Below are 19,126 nucleotides of genomic sequence, written 5' to 3'. Positions count from 1 at the left end.
GAACTGTGAACTGTCCCTTTAAACTTTGGTCAGTATGATGTGTCGTACGTAGTGTTCAGTTGGTTAGATAATGTACACATGCAATATGGAGTTATCTAAATGATTATCATGTCTGTTTTGTTCACCAGCGCAATAAACCCAAAGCTTTTATACAACATACTGTGCTGCTTCTTGCACAGCACCTAGAGCAGTAGAAACTTGAACCTTTAAGCCATTTTAATGTTCTTCAGGGTGCATTCATTGCAGCACCCGCCATAAAACAAATCACATTTTCAGCCCTCTGCTATAAACAGTTTGAGCTGCTGCCCATTTTAGCCTGATGTGCAGAAGTGGCAATTGATGCTCAGCCATGATCAAAGTCCCGAACAATGCAAAGAAGTGCAGGGGCCAACAATGATTTAGTCATGTTACTGGAAGATGACTTGCATTCTAGGTGCACAGGGTTACTCACAGGCTAAGTGATGTCAGTTTGGAGCTGAGTGGTGGCCGACCTCAGCAGCTGGACAGCCTCATAAGTAACTCTACGTGGATAGAGGACACAGGAAGGCTAAGAGACTTTTATTTATGCGCTCTAAGATGAGGAAAGCCCTGGTGCTTTTATTTGTGGATGCATGTTGGGGCCCCTTTTAAGACTCTACTGTAAAGAACAGGAGAGCACAAGCTACACCATCACATTACTCCTCTTAAGTGTCGTAGAGGCGTTTTTATCTGAGGTTCCTCTTCAGTTAAAAATGTAAGTGAATGATTTGAGGATTGAAATATCGGTTTGAAAAAATATACATCATCTGTACAGTATGTGATGGTGACACAATTCAAAACAGTACTTTGTCTCCCATCACTGGACTAACTTTTGATTATCATAAATAAAATCAGATTTTATTACGGTCCTGTTCTTGTATTCATACTGTTTTGTTTTTTTTGTTTTGTTTTATATGCTTAAAAACAGTAACAAAGACTTGAGTTTAGCAATGTGTGTGAGAGGTTTTGGAATGACATGATCCAACTAAAACACATTTGATAATACTGTCATTGTCGGTTGACTGATTACTCTAAATATTTCAGCCCAGTTGCCAGGATGAAATGTTGGCATTGTATGTTTCTGCAAACCACATATATGGTACAACTGCACGACGTGATTCGAATGAAGAAGTATATGAGCTGACTTTGGGAGGTTGAGGGGATGGTGGATGGCGTGTCACCTAGGCGAAACAGCTGCCAACCAAGCTGCAGACCACTGCAGACCAATGTTTGAGAGCAACAAAAACAGGGTTGTGATAAAGTGAATCACTGCTGTGTTTCCAGTAGCTTTTTAAACACGAAACATGTGTTTTGTAGCGACCCATTGCTGTTTTTTCGGTGTGATAGTGGCACAAAAAGCAGTTGTCTTTCACAGAAACAACGCTGCGTTTCCTGCCTGGAATGCTGACGTGCTTCGATGAAGCAGGTCCCAGAGAACAAGCCATGTAACTTTGGTTCCTACAGCACACTTGTTCCGACAATGGATGTCGAAAAGTTTATTACTTTCGTTCGCGCCCACTCAGTCCTTTTATAATGTGTAGCTGTTCGGTTACAGAGACCAAAATAAGGAGAATGAGGCTTGGGACCGCGTCGCAGAGGTAGTCGGTTGGTGTGGTGAGTAAAGTGTGTAATGTTTGTAATAGAGGAGAGAATTGCAGGCTAATGTTGTGACGTAGCATGCAAGTCTTCCTTGCTTGGTTTGAGTGGGATGACATACGTTTTCTGTTTTCACTGACCAAACATAACTTTGTGTAGGCCAACTACGAGCTTTTTGACTGGACAACAGCAAGCAGCAACTACGCTGCTTTCAAGCCAGTAGTTCGCTTTGCAGCTCCTTTAAATTGACGAGCACGATCGAACATTCAATGATTCACGTGATGAGCGACTAGAGTGACCAAAGCTGCCACAAATATTTTTGACAGTCGTGCTTCTTGGGCGTCCGCGACAGACTTTGCCTCTTTGGAAGCTTGTGGTTTGAACGTAGAGTAACACTTATGTTCCTGCTGGGACTGAGCCCCCAGTACTGGGTAATTTCAGCCATATATTTTTTCCGGTTTTGTGCCTAAACCTAACTTCACATTAACCACAGCTTTGCTAAAATGTAAAATTTCAATTTCAAGTTTCAATGTATCCACTACATAATAAATAACATCTAAATGTAACATCTCCGTGGTTTGCAGAAATGTACTATGGCAACATTTTTTCTGCTTGAATATTGGTTATATATTTTGTTTTTCTGCTGAAATAAATGTCCATACGTTGTGTTCTATGATGACATTGTCTTTCATATGCCTGCACAAAGTTGAGGTAACGTCTTTTACACCCCAAATTAGAGTTATATTCGTTATCAAAATGGAGCTAGATGAAGTGCAAAGCCTTTCTGCCATTTAACAAAACCCATTGTGATTGTCATTTAAATTATGATTTAAAAAAGGAGAGATGACACTGTGAAACATGAATACTTATTTGAAACTATTGTGATATTACACTCCACCAAAATCTCACTGCTTGAAATGATGAATACAATAAATTGTCTGCTCGAGGCTCGTTCATCTCTGCTGTTAAAAGAGCAGTGTGCACCACAGGAAGAAAGGCCCTGTCAACACATCTCATTTACACTGCAGTATCGGTGCGTGCAAAACATACACAAACCGTATAACCCTGTGACGCACACATTTGCGTGCATACACACACGCAGATGAACAGATAAACGCACTTTTACGCACAATGAAACCAAAGCTGTCTAACTAATTCCCCGCTAAGAGCAAAAACACCCAAGATAAACACTGGACTCGCTGGACGCAACCGCATAACATAACCACATACACACACACACACACACACACACACACACACACACACACACACACACACACACACAGCGAGGGAATTTCATCATCCTATTGTGCTATGAGAAACCTGACGGGTCATACTCAGGCTCTGAGAAATGGATTATTTTCTCTGTCTCTCTCTGGATGATCTTATCCTGTTGAGATGAAAAGAAGCCAAGTTCAGTCAGTGTGTATGTGAGAACGCGGGCCTGCACTATCCTGATACAGTATTTTCTCCACTGATCTGCATAAACCCGCAAGAGTGAGAATGCAGTGGAAAATTCTTCTCTCCTAGAGAGTGAGTGGGCACCGACAGAGCAGATAGGTATTAATGCTAAGCGTTTTGTGTTACTGGCTTTAGCTCGGTCTCATATGAGCGGAGCATGATGGATTGAGAACCCAGCCGGTGGTGCTGGTGGGCAGGATGGGAACTGTGTGGGGGGTGCGCTGGGAGCTCAGGGGGGCTTCACTGAGTCTGGTCCTGTGCCAGTGGGGTTATAAAGGTTCAGTTTGCGAGGACCCTGACAGTGCCCCCTTCTCTCCCCGCTTGTCTCTTATTCTCTCTCTCAGGAAAGACATTAAGTCAACAGACTGTCAGTCAGCAGGCAGGAGCAGCTTTAATGCTCCACCTTCTTCAAACTTTCTTGCTTTCACTGTCACTCCTGATCTCTCTGTTCCTTCTAATTCTGCAGCTCTATCTCTGCTCGGTGTGCATTTGTCTAAATAAATCCACAACCTAGCAGATTTATAGAGAGAGTGCTGTTTAGCACAAATGTGTGAAAGGAAACCAACGCGTGTACGCAGATGCTTGGCAGAGTGTGTGTGCATATGCATGTGTGACCTCCAACATATTACAACCTGCTCATTACGAGAGACGAGACCTTCTTTACCTCAAAGATTATAGGCGCTGAGGGACCACAATGCCCCTCCCTTTTAACCCCCTCCTGTTTTGCCAGATGCTAACCTGCATATTAGCCCTGTGTGTGTGTGTGTTTGTGTGTGTGTGTGTGTTTGTGTGAGTGTAGTACATCCATTAGCTATGTGAGTCAGAGGGCAGCATAAAGATGAACGTGCACGAGGGTACTGTATACTTGTGCATGTAATGACTTTATTTTTGCGTGCCTGCACATATTTTTACCCCTTGCTTCAGCCCCCTTTGCTTCATTACCAAACAACAAAAGTTTTCAAAAGTAGTGTGTGTGCAAGGGAGCATGTGTGTGTGTGTGTGTGTGTGTGTGTGTGTGTGTGTGTGAGTGTATGTCATAGAGCCAACATGTGGTTCAGATTTCCTCTGTGGCCACATGGGCAAATACACTGCAAGGCAGAGAAGCTGGATCTCAGTAGGGGGCGCTATGGTTCTGCTACAAGACACTACACACACTTCTCTCTAAGAAAATTATTTGTGACTCAAGGTGTTTTTATTTGATGTGGATGCTCATGTTTATTAGCTATTTTTTGTATTTTGGGTTTTGTTTTATCAGGAAAACAAAATGTTTACTTTGATCCATCTTACCCATGCTCATCTTGATTGGCAGCTTCTCCTTGCTGGCTGCTTCCACTATTTGCCGACGGACCTCCATCACCCCCTCTTTGTGTTTACTGATCAGCATGGCCTCCCATAGTGACTGTGCTGCAGGAGACCTGGTAGGAAAAACAATCAGACACTTCATTTATTCACGAGCAGGAAAAAAACACTGTGGTAGACATGAACAGTGATTTTCAGCACAAACAAGCTGAGCAACTGTTGCTGTTGTTTGTTTAGAGCAACCGGGACTCGGGTATTAACACAAAAGGGACAACACGGACGTGATTGGGCTCTCGTCTGGGTGATGGAGAGCCTGCTGGTCGGGGAGTGGTGACTCCCCTGTGGGACCCCTCACAGGAAAAAGCTGAAATTAGCAAAGGGAACATCAGGAATGTTCTCAATCCACCTTAAATGTCTGTGCTGTGCCGTTCTTACATCAGTGGCAAAGCAGCAGAGCCTGGAGACCGAGGCTCCTCTTGATACCATCTCAGTCCCTCGTCTCATTATCCGCTAGGTTATGAAACACAGTGATCCACGTCTCTAATGGGAGACTGAGGACGAGGCATGTGTGTGAGACTACTTCCATCTGCCACAAGCAGTGGAAACAGCTTCAAGTCTTGCCATGAAAGAAACAAAGAGTGTCGCTGAGCAGCTACATCATCTTTAGCTTTCCAGAGAGTGACACTTTATCCTGATAAAATGGGCTCTGTATCTGAGTTCAAGCTGCAAACACAATTGGCTTCTCCTTTTAGAATTCTTGCCCTGTGCAAGGCACTGACACTTTGCTGGCTGAATAAAAGGGCATCAAAAGCGTACATCTCTGTCTGTGCCTTTGACAGCACAACTGACAAGCGGACATGATCTTCTCCGTACTCTCAGGAGTGACCAGACACTAAAAGGAGAATGAGACAAAGAGAGAAAAAGGGGCTAAGGACAGAGAGAGGGAAGGTAGGAGGGAGCTCGTTGACAAATCCACTCTGTTTTTCTTTTTCTTTCTTTCTTTTTTTTCTCTTTTACTTTTTTTCTTCTCTCGCCTTTTCTCCTTTCTAACTGCCATGTGTTTAATATCAGATGTAATCTGTTCCAGACATTGGGCTGGGGCTAGATGGGGAGGAGAGGGGCTCACACTGGGACACCCGCCATCTTCACACTAGAACCAGACACAAAGACCGGCGAACACGACTCAGCCTTGGACAAGAGTCTAATATACAAACTCATACAGTATGAAAAAAAAAATGACAAGGAAAAAGAAAATAAATGAGGTACTTAACAACAATATCTTGGTTTGCTTAAGTTGTGATTAAGACATGGATAGGAAGTAGTGCGTTGGATCTATTGGTCAAGAGCTGACATGGTGTCATTGCTGGAAAACACTTCTCTAAATCATTCAGAAAAACACCTCCCATGCACTTGATTAGAACTGCTACGATTACGCAAACCATGAAGTCCCGCATACTCGTCATGGTTGAAATACCAACACTGTGACTTGACCAGGCCATATGTGAGCAGTCATGCGTGCGTGTGTTTGAGAGTGTGTACACATGCATCTGTATATGTTTGCACACAACCCCGTGCATCCTTGTGTGTGTTCTTGGAAGATGGAGCACCTCAGTAGAAAGCAGATAAAATATGGTTCTAATTTGGCTCTTTGCCCATCCAGCCCCCCCACCTCCCACCCCCCCGCCTGCAGGCCCACTCCCCTGGCGCTATCCCTGGGCCATTTGGTCAGACGAAGGCGGGGGTTCGAGCTGGGCCAAAGGGTGAGGGGTGAGGTTTATACTGGCAGGGTGTGAGACAGGCTCCATAACCAGCCAGGAACCTTGTTGAGTAACTACTCTACTATGGAAGGGGGGGGGGGGGGGCTGGGGCTGGGAATGTGGGACGCGTGTCGCTGGCCATCTGTGAGCATTAAGTGCAGAGAGGCTCTGTCTGGTGAAAAGGATGCTCTGATACAGACTGAAGGGGGCAGTCTTGCTCTTGACTTGTGTTCACCACACTGAATGTCCTCTCTGGCTTGGACTTGGACAGACTGAATGGGTGTGTTTGGTGAGTTTAGATGCCCAAACTAAATTCCACTACATGTGTAATAAGTGCCGTACTATTAAAAGGCAGTTAAGCAGCAAATACTATAACTTGAAGAGAGATGTGCGTACCACGAGAAAGAACGAACACGTACCCTCATTAAAGTGATGAAATACCTCTGACCAGGTCCAACTCCTTAATGAGTGTGGGGGTGAGGAGGGGGATAGTATTCCTGGAAGAGCGTGATGCAGCAGAAAAGAATGGCTCCAACCATTCTGACTCAGGATTTCTTAAATTTACTCCCCATCCTGTGGCCCCCTTAACATTTGGTCCAACATACGTGTGTATGTGCACACACACACTTCGGTGTTTATTTCTTTACTCTGAGGCCCACTCACACACACACGAGCAAGCGTGTACCGCAAAATTGAGTATTCATAACATGATTCAGAAGTGAGTCATTCTACATACATACTGTATGATCGATGAGGCCTCTTAGAGGGGTGGCAAATTTCTTAAAAGGGTCAGTTCACCCAAATGACACATTTTCTTACTTAACTCTGATAGTGCTCAGCTTTACTGTTATGAATGACCACTTTTTAAGATAAGTGTCCAAGAAAAACATTCGAGTGAAAACTGTTATGTTAATTTTATGAGAGTAACCAGACTTGTTTTAATGTTCCTGTGAAGGTAGAGGATTTTTTAAAGGTATAATTTGCAGGATTTCCCTAAAAAACTATGCATAGACTCATACAAACGTAATCCCTCTTAATCATAACTTATGAATGGTAAATGGACTGCATTTATGTGGTGCTTTCCTAGTCTTAGCAACTACTCAAAGTGCTTTACAACACAAGCACCATTCACCCATTTATTCACACACACAGTCATACACTGGTGACCGACGCCACCATACAAGGTGCCACCTGGTCATTCACACACAATCACACACCAATGGTACAGCCATCAGGAGCAATTTGGATTTCAGAGTCAAGAACAAGGACATTTCGACATGAAGACTACACCAGTAGAGGTATATCGAACCACCAACCATCTGACTGGTAGATGACCGATCATCGATCATCCACTAGAAGTATGTGGCAGTGTATTTATCTGCAGAGACCCTGCCCTCTGCCTGTACTTTCTTCTTTTTTTCTCTTTTCTTTTTATCTTACTGTGTCTGGGACGTTCCGTGGCACAGCACACAGGTGAGGTCGGCACATTATGAAAAGGGAGCGACCACTCCTTAAAAATAGACGGGAAACAGACTAGGATGAATCAATTTGCCGCAGAATAACACAGAGAATCTTCTCAATATGTCTTAAACATGCTGTTTTCAATTCCAAATTGTGCACTGTCTGCACTGGACTTCAGACAGACTTTCTAAGATTAAAGTTGACATTAGATCCCACATGTGATGGATGCAGGCAGGCTCCACATGCTGGTGCACATGTTTTGGACATGTCCAAGGCTTTTCACATTTTGGCAAACCATCTCTGAGACCTTCATTAAAATATCTGGAAAAACATTTGAGCCTTCTCAATTAACTGCACTGTTTGATGTGGCTTCGGGAGACGCCCTTGTCAACAGCAAGGACATCAGCACGTTGGCCTTCTGTTCTCTTCTGGCCAGACGACTGATATTATTTGAATGAAAAGACCATATTGCACCAACATTTAGTCATTGGATAATGAAAGTCTTGTACCATCTCCAAATGGAGAAGATTAGACATAGAGAGATAGATTTTTTTGAAGCTTACAGCATAACAACGGAACTAATTTCTCTTACATTTCATGCATTTGTGTTCATTTTCCTTTTGAGTATATCTGGCTATGGGATCGGGGGGTGGGGTGGGGTGGGGGGGGGGGGGTGGCTGGATCCCAGCTGACATTGGGCGAGAGGTGGGGTACACCCTGGACAGGTCGCCAGACTATCACTGAGACAGACAACCATTCACACTCACATTCACACTTACGGGCAATTTAGAGTCACTAAAAAGGAAGCTGGAGTGCCCGGAGAAAACCCACGCTGACACAGGGAGAACACGCAGACTCTGCACAGAAGGGCTTCCACACCCCAGGGTTCGAACGAGGAACCCTTTTGGTTCCTGGTGAGGCAACAATGCTAACCACTGCACTACTGTTCCACTGTGTACAAACAGTAGCCAACAATTTCTGTATAGTATACCTTTAATGTTTTTAGCAGCATGAATGAAACAAAAAATGGTGGCAGAAATCTCTAAGAAACATATTTTATATCTCTGCAGATAAAATCAAAACTATGCACATGGTGAGATACTACTAGCGGTAAATGTAAAACAGCTAATCTGGTTGCCTTTAACTTCAGAAGCCTCACTTGTACAACCTTTACCTGAGAGCCTTTACATTACTGGTCAAACCTCATAAATATTTGACACCACTTCCTGGTTTTTGTCTGCATCTGTACAACACAGATAAAACTGTGTGCGGTTATTTTCAGGGTACACTATACAAATCTAATTCCCCTTTTTTTAAAATTCTAATTTGAATTAATTCTGTTGAAATCTGTAACCAGCAGGATGGGTGGGAGGGGTGTGTGGATATGCAAAATCAGGGTATGAGTAAATTGGTTTGGTTCATTTTCTCAACATCTCAGATATGTTATTGCTTAGTATCCATAATACTGGTGTAAAATCAATAAAAAGAGTTTAGAATCCCAGTGCAGATGATCCAGATGATGTGTGTGTTCTTTCCATCAGGTCTACATGGAACAGATTCAGCCTAATAGGACTGTGCGAGGTCAGCCCGATCCCTAAGTGAGTTAATTTATGAAGTGTGTTTAATGGGGCAAAACACTGTCGGTTTCCTGTAAACATCCTCATGTACATGCGAAGGGGAGACAGAGGGAGGTGGACCAAAACCAGACCTGGCCTTGAGTGTCTGTGTGGCAAGAGGGACAAATGACCCAGCAGATTTTTATATGGAAAGAAAAAGAGGGAAGAGGAGTTCAGCAGGAAGTGAGGAGAGGAGGGGAGATGTGCACTAAAAATTAAACATCAATGCAGACGAATCAGGAGCTCTCATTGACCTTTCTAATTCAGTGATGACTCCATGTGTACTTTTAATGACTAAAGTAGAAAAATAATATTAAAATACATGATTGTACAACACATACAACACCCTTTGCAATTACGAATTATGTTTTTAAATGAAAAAAAACTTGCAACTGCAGGGTATTTCCTTTAATTTACATGTGAGGTGTGTTAAATGAAGGTATATGTATCATTTACACAGTGGGACTATGCACATTTACAGAGAAAACTTGGAATAACGCCAACAAGCATGTGCAGAAAGTCATAAAATTTGATGTTGGCTGCATTTATAAAATGCACATGGGAAATTATATCAATTATTCAAAAAAATAATGCGGTAAAAATGTGAGAAACCTTCTTCTTTTGCAGTGTAGAGAGAATGGTAAAATATGAAAGAAGGTGAGAAATGAAAGGAGCTGCACGGGGGGTGATGCGGGAGTTTCTTCCTCCCCTCATGCGCCTTTGCTAGTTTACCATTTCAAATGAAAGCCAGCAGTAGGGGCTCTTTGAACGAGTGGGACTGGAGGATGTAAAGTGCCATCTTTGGGGGGTGTTTTATCAACTTACTGAATAAATGCACACACACTCTTTCCCAAACAGAAAGTGCCTTCTGCTGTGAATATCAAATGACAGAGAAGAAGACAGCGTACAAGACAGAATAGGTTATGTTATCTCAGTCTTGATGGGAACATGGAGTACAAGTTGTTCAGGTGAAAGTAATCTACTTGATTGATGTACTGTGGGGTTTGAGGATGAGATACCTTCTACACTGGGGGGAGAAAACAGAGTTAGGCAGCGGAAGAAACAGAGACACAACATCTGAGAACGGGCCAGGGGACATGTCAGCTCACTGAATCCTAAGATATAGCTAAATCCCTGCATCTCCTATAAATAACTACCAAAATCAACAGATATGAACTCTGTTTATCTCTGTTTGAGTTATCATTGACCTTTAGGGTAGTCTTGATAAAAATCAGTGTGATAAATTATTAGATGAAAGCAACCGAACTCCGTTGCTCTCACACAGACACATTTGGCTCAGAGGGAGAGCTGGTCCTCTTCTCTGAAACTGTGATTATTTTAGTCACAGATTGGTTCTCACTTAAAGTTGTAGTTGGTAACTTTTATTACCTATAACTTTTTGTTTTATTTTTTTCATACGAGACAGAGAATCTGTGAAGGAAAAAAAAAAGATATTCTACTGCCAACTCTAATGCCTTGTTGAGCTTGTTGCTAAGCTGTAGTATCCTCCTGTGACCCGGACTTTTGTTTGGTATGCATTTTTAATTTCTCCTAGCTGTTTGGGATTGGTGTGACCTGATAAGTAGAAAAGTCTAAACATTGTCAATGATAAATAAGTCCCAGTGTCCTCAAATGAAACAACAATGAAGTCCCAATGTCCTTCAACGAGCTAATAATAAATTCCTAATGTCTACAAAGGAGTACTCCTATCTTAGCTTGTTACTGTTGCTAAAATTGGTAAAAGTTTGTATGGCATATCAAACTACAACCGGTGTCAATCATAAATAAACAAGTTTCAACCATAAAATGTGATCAGGTTTTGTACCTTGCCCACTTTTGTGTCAGGATCAACTGCAGACTGACTTGGCAGAGATGGCTGCCATCTTGTTTTTAGATAGATTTGTGTATCTTGGTCTTACTACCACTAGATGACACAAAAAAGTGTCCACGAGTGAGGACAACAGGCCTACGTTAAGCAGAATAAAGTACAAGGTCTGGTAAACCCAAAATGTGATGTCCTCATAGGAGGACACAGGGTCTCAGGAGGATGTGACAAAGTTTGTGTGACCCAGCTGCCAGGTTAGAAACACTTGAGCCAAAACAAAACACTGCCCGCATATGTTCTCATTTTACAACTACACAGTGCACTAAAATATGTTTCTGAAAACATTAGAGGTGAGAAACTGGCAATGCATTTGGCAGTTTGACCACACTTCATGAGCAGTGATTGACATGATTGACAGCTGCGTTAGAGACTCCCTGAGGCAGTAGGGAGCGGAGGAGGGACAGATTATCCATTGAATGAGCTTCTTTCAGAACAGCTATAATGAGTTTGAGCACATGACAAAAAGTCATTTTTCTAAGTTAACATCTGTGGCTTAAAGTATAGCACAGCTGCAATTTCCATCATGCGCAAAGTTTTATTCTAGAGATGATGAAGCACTTTCTTGTGGGCCTGACTACCTGCGCTTCCTGTGTGGTGTGACACGCACACAGATACTGTTTAAGCACTGCAATTCATTTCCCACAGCGTAACATTTATCATCAGCTGCAGCTTCATCTATGGTGAGAGTGGAGGGCAGTTACTCTAAGAATTAAGCCTGTAACAAGATACAATGTAAGGATCCCGGTGTTTGGCCAGAATCAATATCCTGTGTATGACTGTTCAACAGTGCTTGTGTTCCTGTTCAAACAAACCTTGTAATCCTAAAATCATACAGCAATCAACAGGCAGGACTGTAATGGACTCATACTATACTGTAATGATGGAGTAGAGTTGTTGTTCAGCCTGTAAATCACTTGTAAGACTTCAAGTGTCAGTAAGTTTAATACAGCAAAACAATCTCTACCCAAGAAGGCGCCAGCATAGAATAAATATGGGCAGTTATTTATTCTTGGTGAGGTAAAAACAGGGCTAGACGTTCTCAGCTGTCTGTCATTTGCTCTCTCCTCTCCACACTCCACTATCTCTGCTGTTTTTGTTACTTTTCCCATACAGCCTGAACTCAAAGAAGCATGCATGGCTTTTTGTTCATGCTCATATTTCCCAGCTGGGACAGAAATAGGTGTTTTCCCTCCTTCCTGGTGGTACACATGGAAGAGAGCTGGGCAGATTTGAGGAGATGGCAGCCTCGCGGTGTTTTCTCATGGCAGGGTGCGGTCGGTTACTCTGCCTGGCTCGAGCTCAGCAGCGGACCCAGAGCACCTTGGCCACCCATACTCGGTGCTGCCCGCAGGCACACACTCCCACCACAGGATCAAGGTCGAAGGCGGCCAGATGACGGGGGTGCAGGGTTCAGTCTGAGACTGAGGAAAACTTGGTGCCCTCTGCCAATGGGGTTCATATGTCCTCCTCAGGATCACAAGGGCCGTGCAGCCAAGCACAGCAAATTACATAGACTGGGCTGGAAGGTACCTGACCACAAACACATACACGGGCACACAAAACAACCCTCCCCCTGCCACTTTCACTCCTTCTACATACAGAAATCTGTGCATCCTGGCACTATTTAATGGCATAAAAGGAATGCAACAGTGTGGGAATGGAGTAACAAAAAACCAGCACTGGCAAAAAGTCTATGTGTGTGCGCGTATACACCCACACAAAGTATACTTTCCTCTCGGCCACGATCACTAAAACCACAAAGTGAAAGTCAGGTTGTAGGATAAGGAAAATTCACACCAGGTTATGAAAGACAATACGACAGTAATTGCAAAGTAAGTGTGGGGTCTTGACAGGAGAGCTAGAGTCAACAACCACCAACAGAATGTTTAAGACACAGTAATCTATAAAAATATCCTGGAATTACTGAGGGAAATATCACACAAAAGGTCCAAATCAGGTCCGCACCTAATATTTAAAGGCTTGAGCTGGTCTACACAACAAAACCAATCAAAACACACTGTGGGCTGAGCTAAAAATAGCTCAACAAACCATAGGTGTATAAACATCCAGTGGGAGGGAACTTATTATATAGACAATGAAACCACACAGAGCCAGAAGGGTCTAGTGCTTTGCACAGTTCACATCATGCAAAGAAAACAATCCCTTTTAGAAATGTGTGCTTTTGTATCTTTCATAGAATTAGGAAAGATTAATGCTTAAGAACAGTACACTTCTAAAAACATGCATTTGCAGTGCCCTGTCTTGTACATATTAGAGTGATTGACACAAACTCTGCCTGTGGTGGGCTGCGCACTTAAAGGCAGTTACATAAAGTGGGAACTCTAGGCTTCTTTCTTGCAGTGTCTCGGCGGCTCTTCATCTCCTAAACATCTGCGATAAGGCTCAACTGGGCCATCTGCTCAGAGATAGCACAGGCAATAACAGTCCTGCTGATCCTGCTGGCTGTGATCAGACATGTACTCCGCACAAACAAAGCCCTCGCTGCGTTACTTATTAATCCCAGCGACACTTTGTCTTGTCCGTTTGTGTCCGAGCACTTGCTAGAAGGTGTGTATCTGAACAGGTCATCGAGATGTTGTGAGATAAAGTGTTTGGCTGAGAGACATTTTTGGGGGAAAAGATCTGGAACAGTGATTGGAAGCATTGCTGTCGGGAGTTCAACCTCTGCACAGCCGCCAGTCCCAAACTCTAATCCATGATCTTACACTTAACCCTTTCTTATAGACACACAGGGTAAGTTTGTTGCTTCAGCATCCACAGTGGTGGAGGAAGTATTAAGATCCTTTAATAAAGCACAAGTACTAATACCACACTGTAAAATAAAAAGACTCTGTTACTAGTAAAAGCATTTAAAATGTTGCTTAAATAAAAGTATGTAAGTACAATCTGGAAATGTATTTAAGCATTAAAAGTAGATGTAGGTGATGTAGAAGATTTTACATAATGTTTTAATAATGAAAATAAGAAAAATAAGAAGCTGGGACCATGAAATGTTTTTACATGACTTAAACAATTATCCAAATAGTTGCCAGTTAATTTTTGAATCAATCGGCCAATTGTTTCAGTTGTATTTGTATATTTTCACGTGACCTGTGTGCAAAAAAAAAATCTTATTGTGTAAAGTAACTAATACCTTACTAACAAATAATTGTAGTGAAGTTAAAAGAACAACATTTCCCTCTGAGGTGTAGTGGAGTAGAAATTAAAAAGTACCTCAAACTTGTACTTAGGTGAATGTACTTAGATTCCACCTCTGAGCATTGAGCATGCAAAATGCAACACTACAGAGACCACTCAGCTGTGTTTGTGCAACGGAGACATTCAGAGCAACTACAGTGACTTGAGACATGCATTTTTGGGTGTACTGTATGTATCTGGTTGACGTGTCCAAGACTTCAGCCCTGCATCTGGGTGTCCGTGCAACCTGCTCCTGCTGTGCTCACATGATCTGCTACACTACACACTGTCTAAAAGCAGTGACTAGAAAGATCTAAGACTGGTTCCATGACAGCAGAACCTCCCACCTAGCTCCTAACGGTCCCTGCTACAGTCACCGTATGTGTAAGCCTCTTCATGAACTCAAAGCGGCCAGACACACTGCATGACAGCTCCGGCCACAACACTCTTCTTCTAAGTCAAAGTCTTTTCCTCCTGAAACCACATGAAGGGGCAAAGCGGGAGTGGAACACATGATGTAGGACTAATCCCTGCCATGTACAACAGCCCCACCGCAGGCGCCGAACACGTGCATCTGCACAGCCAAGGCTAGATGCGAGCTTCACTGAACCACTGGCACCTACTGTTGGTCATGTGCCACTCAACTCGCTCAGCAGGGGATGGCTCTGTCTGGTGAGAGTGTGTTTGCGCATATGTGGGTTTGGCAAGGTGGGGAAAGTATGAAGAAATGTGTACTGTGGTTGTGTCAGCAGTAGGCATGGATCCCAATGGCCAGCTCCAAGTTGGTAAGGTACTTGTCTTCCTTTTCCATCACACAAACTACTTAAAAAGATCAGATGAGGGATTTGGAACTGGATTCAGACTTGATGACATGCTAACGAACCCCATCCCTTGTCAGTGGATAAGAATTAATCCCGTTTGAGATAGGATGAATATTCCATGAAGAGGTGGGTAAAAAAATATTTGCCATGCTCCTCAGTAACTAAAGCCATAATTCTGCACATGTAGACAGACAATCATTCCCACTCACATGCACACCTTGAGGCAATTTAGAGTCTCCAATTAACCTAACCTGCATGTCTTGAGAGTTTGGATGGAAACTGGAGCACCCAGAATGCAAACTTCACAAAGACAGGCTGTATCAGGCAAAAGAATCAGAATAAGCCACAACCAGTCAGAGTGCCTGCTCGTAATTAACACTGCAACACATGTGATAAGCTTGTGGGGTCTTTTGCACTCGCCTAAAGGGAAGTGCAGTTCTTTGTGTGCTAAAACTTAGTGTGGTAAAACATACACTTTTACTGGCTATATCTCCAAAGGAAACTGGAGGGATTACTCGATTAAAAAGCATTGGAATACACAGCGAAAAATGTCCATCACAGTTTCCAAGGTGACAGATTCAAACGTCTGGTTTTGTCTGGAGTCTAAAACCCTGGCGTATTTGATTTACTACAATGATCAGCCGCAAATTCTCACACTGTAGTGGCTGGACCCATTAAATGTAAGTGTTGTTTGATTAAAAATGGACTTAAAAAATAACTAACAAATTATTTATCACCTAACTAATGCACACTATTAGAGACACAAAAATCACACATTCCATATTGTCCTCCAGATGGGAACAAACTCACTAGTGCATGCAAATTTAAATTTTTTTTTTATCCATTTTCTATTTATTTAGGGGGACTGTGCAATGCTGGCTTAAGATAACAGGGATGGAATCAGTTATGTCAGTCTGCAAATATGTGTGCTGAATTGTTTATTGTTGTATGAATTGTACACTGTTGTCACACAATGTTTTAAATGTTTGTTTTTATCTGCAACAGCATGCACTTGTGCCCAAGACAAATTTCCTTCGGGACAATAAAGTTGATTTGATTTGATTTGAAACCACTCCCTGAAAATAAAACAAATAGAAATTGGGGCTTATTATGCAAAACACAAGGCCACAAGAGAGATTACCTCCAATTCTGCCCTGTGATCATGTCATATTGGGTCTTGGAAAAAAGTGAGCTGAACAACCTGAACTCTGTCAACACAAATATTGTACATACAGAGTAAAAAAATTGGAAATGTAAGCATTTTAGTTGAGAAGAATAAATATATGTACAATATGTATAGGTGTAGAGCAAACTGCAAACGTCTTTATCCAGCCAAAACCTTGACTTCCTGATGACTTACTAAAATGTGTTTTCTATCTTTTCTTCTGTTCTTTACTTCTCTCGTCTAATGTTGTCCTTCATTGATGATGTATATAGGGCTGCAACTAATGATTATTTTCATTGTCAACTAATCTGTCGATTATTTCTTCAATTAGTCGACTAATCATTTTATCGAAAAATGTGTTAAAATGTTGAAAAATGTCGGTCTGTCTCTCCCAAACCCCAAAATGATGTCATCTTATGTCTTGTTTCGTACTCACGCCAAAGGGTTTTAGTTCACCATCATGGGAGAGTGTGTAAAGATGCCAATATTTAAACGTAAGAAGCTGCCATAAGAGTATTTTGGGGTACTTTCATAGTACTTTTCTATGAAAAATGACTCAAACCGATTAATTGACTACTAAAATAGTCACTGATTATTTTAATAGTCGATTAGTCATCGATTAGTCGACTAATTGTTGCAGCCCTAGATGTATATTCATATTTTCTTGACAATAAAACTTGTATTCTCCTTTTAATGGGTCACATTTAAAGTAAAATGAAATGAACACTGTTTCAAATCATGGCTGAAAACAGATGCAATGAATGATTGGTATTTATAAAAGTACTTCCCATCCAGCTCTCTCAGGAAGGTGATTATAACAGGTATGTGTGCGCAGAAACAACAATTAATCAAGAACAAAATGGCTGTTGCTATAAATCAACTCTGGTAAAAACAGAGAAGCACTCACTGGGACTGTGCGAGGCAGCCGGGGGCCAGGGTGGTCTGGGAGTGAGGGGTCCGCTGCAGACTTGTGAGCTCCAGCATGTCCACCTGTACATCTGTCACATGACCAGGTAAAGGTTTGAGCACAGTCAGGATCTTCTCCACTAGGTTGTCGCCATGGTGACCAACAGCTCCTGAGAACCACAAATGAAATTTTCAGTGACAAATCAACATCAATGTTAATACCACAAAGAATAACAGATAGGGATATGCAGAATGTTATGATGTAATATGGTCACCTGTAAGGTCCATTGTTCGGTCCACAAAAATGATGGATGCTTTATTTGGGGCTGTCTTCCTTCGGTTTTTTGCTTGAGCGTGATTGGCCAGTTCCCCTGCTATGATGCGGCTCATGGGACCCACAGCAAAACTCTCCTCCCTGGTGCCTGTAGCTTCAAACACTGAGTTTAACGTAGAAGCCAAGGATTTGATTTCAAACTGCAGCTCAGTGGGGAGAGAGTGCATGTCTATGTCAGCCAGGCTCCCAAATCTCTTCTTCTCTGGTCGTTTTACATTTATTGCCTCCAGATCAGGTGAGAGCAGGGGGAACAAGTGTGCAAACGTGGGTGTGACGAGCAGCTGCTGTGAAACAGGGGCGAAGACCACTGGCGCGTGCATGACTTCAGCCGTGTAGTTCATGTTTCCCATCCACTCGCACAGCTTCTCTTCAAACTGCTCAAACACAGGGCTCCCCTCCATGTCTGTGGTGACGTTGTTGGCGAGCAAGTGCACGGAGTGAGCAACGGTGGTGAAGACAACACAATACTGGAAGTGACTGAGGGATATGATGTCTTTGATGATGTCCACTGTTCTGCCCTTCAACAGAGTGCTCACCACGAACACGGCTTTGGGTTCATTCACACCACAGGCTTCAAAGCTGGAAAACTCCTTTACATTTCGGGCTCCAGCCTCCAGTAGGAGAGCAGCACCTCCGCACCAGTGGAGAGCCTCTGCACACTTGTCATCCATGAAAACAACAGCTTTCTTTACCTTCGACAACACCTTGTCCCACATCTGGACCGGGAAGCGCGTAAAATCCTCTGTCGTCAGCATTTTGCTAATTATAACTGTTAGCTAAATGTAACGGTATCACAGAGGCATCAGAAGTGACAGCTAAAGTAGCTCCAACAAAACAAACACACGAGTCTCTTGAAGGTGACGTGGCAATCGCGCGTCGCAGCATAATAACGTCATCGAAGCATTGACTCGTTGCTATGGCAATAAGCAGCAACCAGAGAGCGACTTACAGGCAGTGCTGCTGAAGTGTTAATGTTATATTTCATGTTAAAATGATTATTGTCGATGTCAGCAAATGAAATATATATCTGTCTGTAAAACGTTCTCTTATATTTGAAATATTAAACATAAACAAAAGCAAAAAACAAAACAAAAAAACGTGTGAATGTTTCAGTTATTGATTAATTGGTATTATTGCAGGCTCCAGAATTCACTGCAGTTACCAGCGACGCCATTTTAATCCCTGAAAAGAAACAAGAATAAATTTAGTTTCTCACCAATGACAAGGCTGGCTTCATGAGACACGAGCTGTCACTTGCCTTAACTGTCTCCATGGAAACGCACTGTCAATTTAACTGACATGGACAGCAGGATCACACAGGACCCCGTCTTTGAAGATGTTTACAACTAATAATATCTACATTTTTAAATTCTGGTGCATATTTGTTTAAATATAGGTTTTTAGGCGACATTAGAATTAAAATGTATTCATCGGACTCGGACTCCCCAGCTGTCTGTGACGAGGATGAAGAGGGAAAACTTTATCAATGTAAGTGTTAACAGGCCAACCGTTAATGCACGTTAATGTGTTGTTCTCCATGTCCAGCATAACCACACAAGTGCATTTAGGCTACTTAAATACTGTAGGCCTACTTAGCCCAAGTAAATGT

At 42.5% G+C, this 19,126-nt stretch overlaps 1 protein-coding gene across 1 annotated transcript in view; it reads right to left on the bottom strand.

The window, feature by feature from the left end:
- scfd2 (sec1 family domain containing 2) overlaps window positions 1-18,387 on the bottom strand; it is a 132,363-nt gene extending 113,976 nt beyond the window's left edge. The window contains exons 1-3 of the mRNA XM_078168523.1: window positions 17,459-18,387; window positions 17,185-17,353; window positions 4,363-4,490 (exon numbers count right to left, since the gene is read on the bottom strand). Of these exons, the coding sequence (XP_078024649.1) occupies window positions 4,363-4,490; window positions 17,185-17,353; window positions 17,459-18,272 (1,111 nt within the window). The 5' untranslated portion in view covers window positions 18,273-18,387. The remainder of the gene's footprint in view (window positions 1-4,362; window positions 4,491-17,184; window positions 17,354-17,458) is intronic.
- Window positions 18,388-19,126: the final 739 nt, after the last annotated feature.

Source organism: Epinephelus lanceolatus, chromosome 6 (assembly GCF_041903045.1).
Source record: "Epinephelus lanceolatus isolate andai-2023 chromosome 6, ASM4190304v1, whole genome shotgun sequence".
Classification (NCBI taxonomy): domain Eukaryota; kingdom Metazoa; phylum Chordata; class Actinopteri; order Perciformes; family Serranidae; genus Epinephelus; species Epinephelus lanceolatus.
The sequence above is the reverse complement of the archived record's forward strand: the minus strand, read 5'-3'. Positions and strand labels throughout refer to the sequence as shown.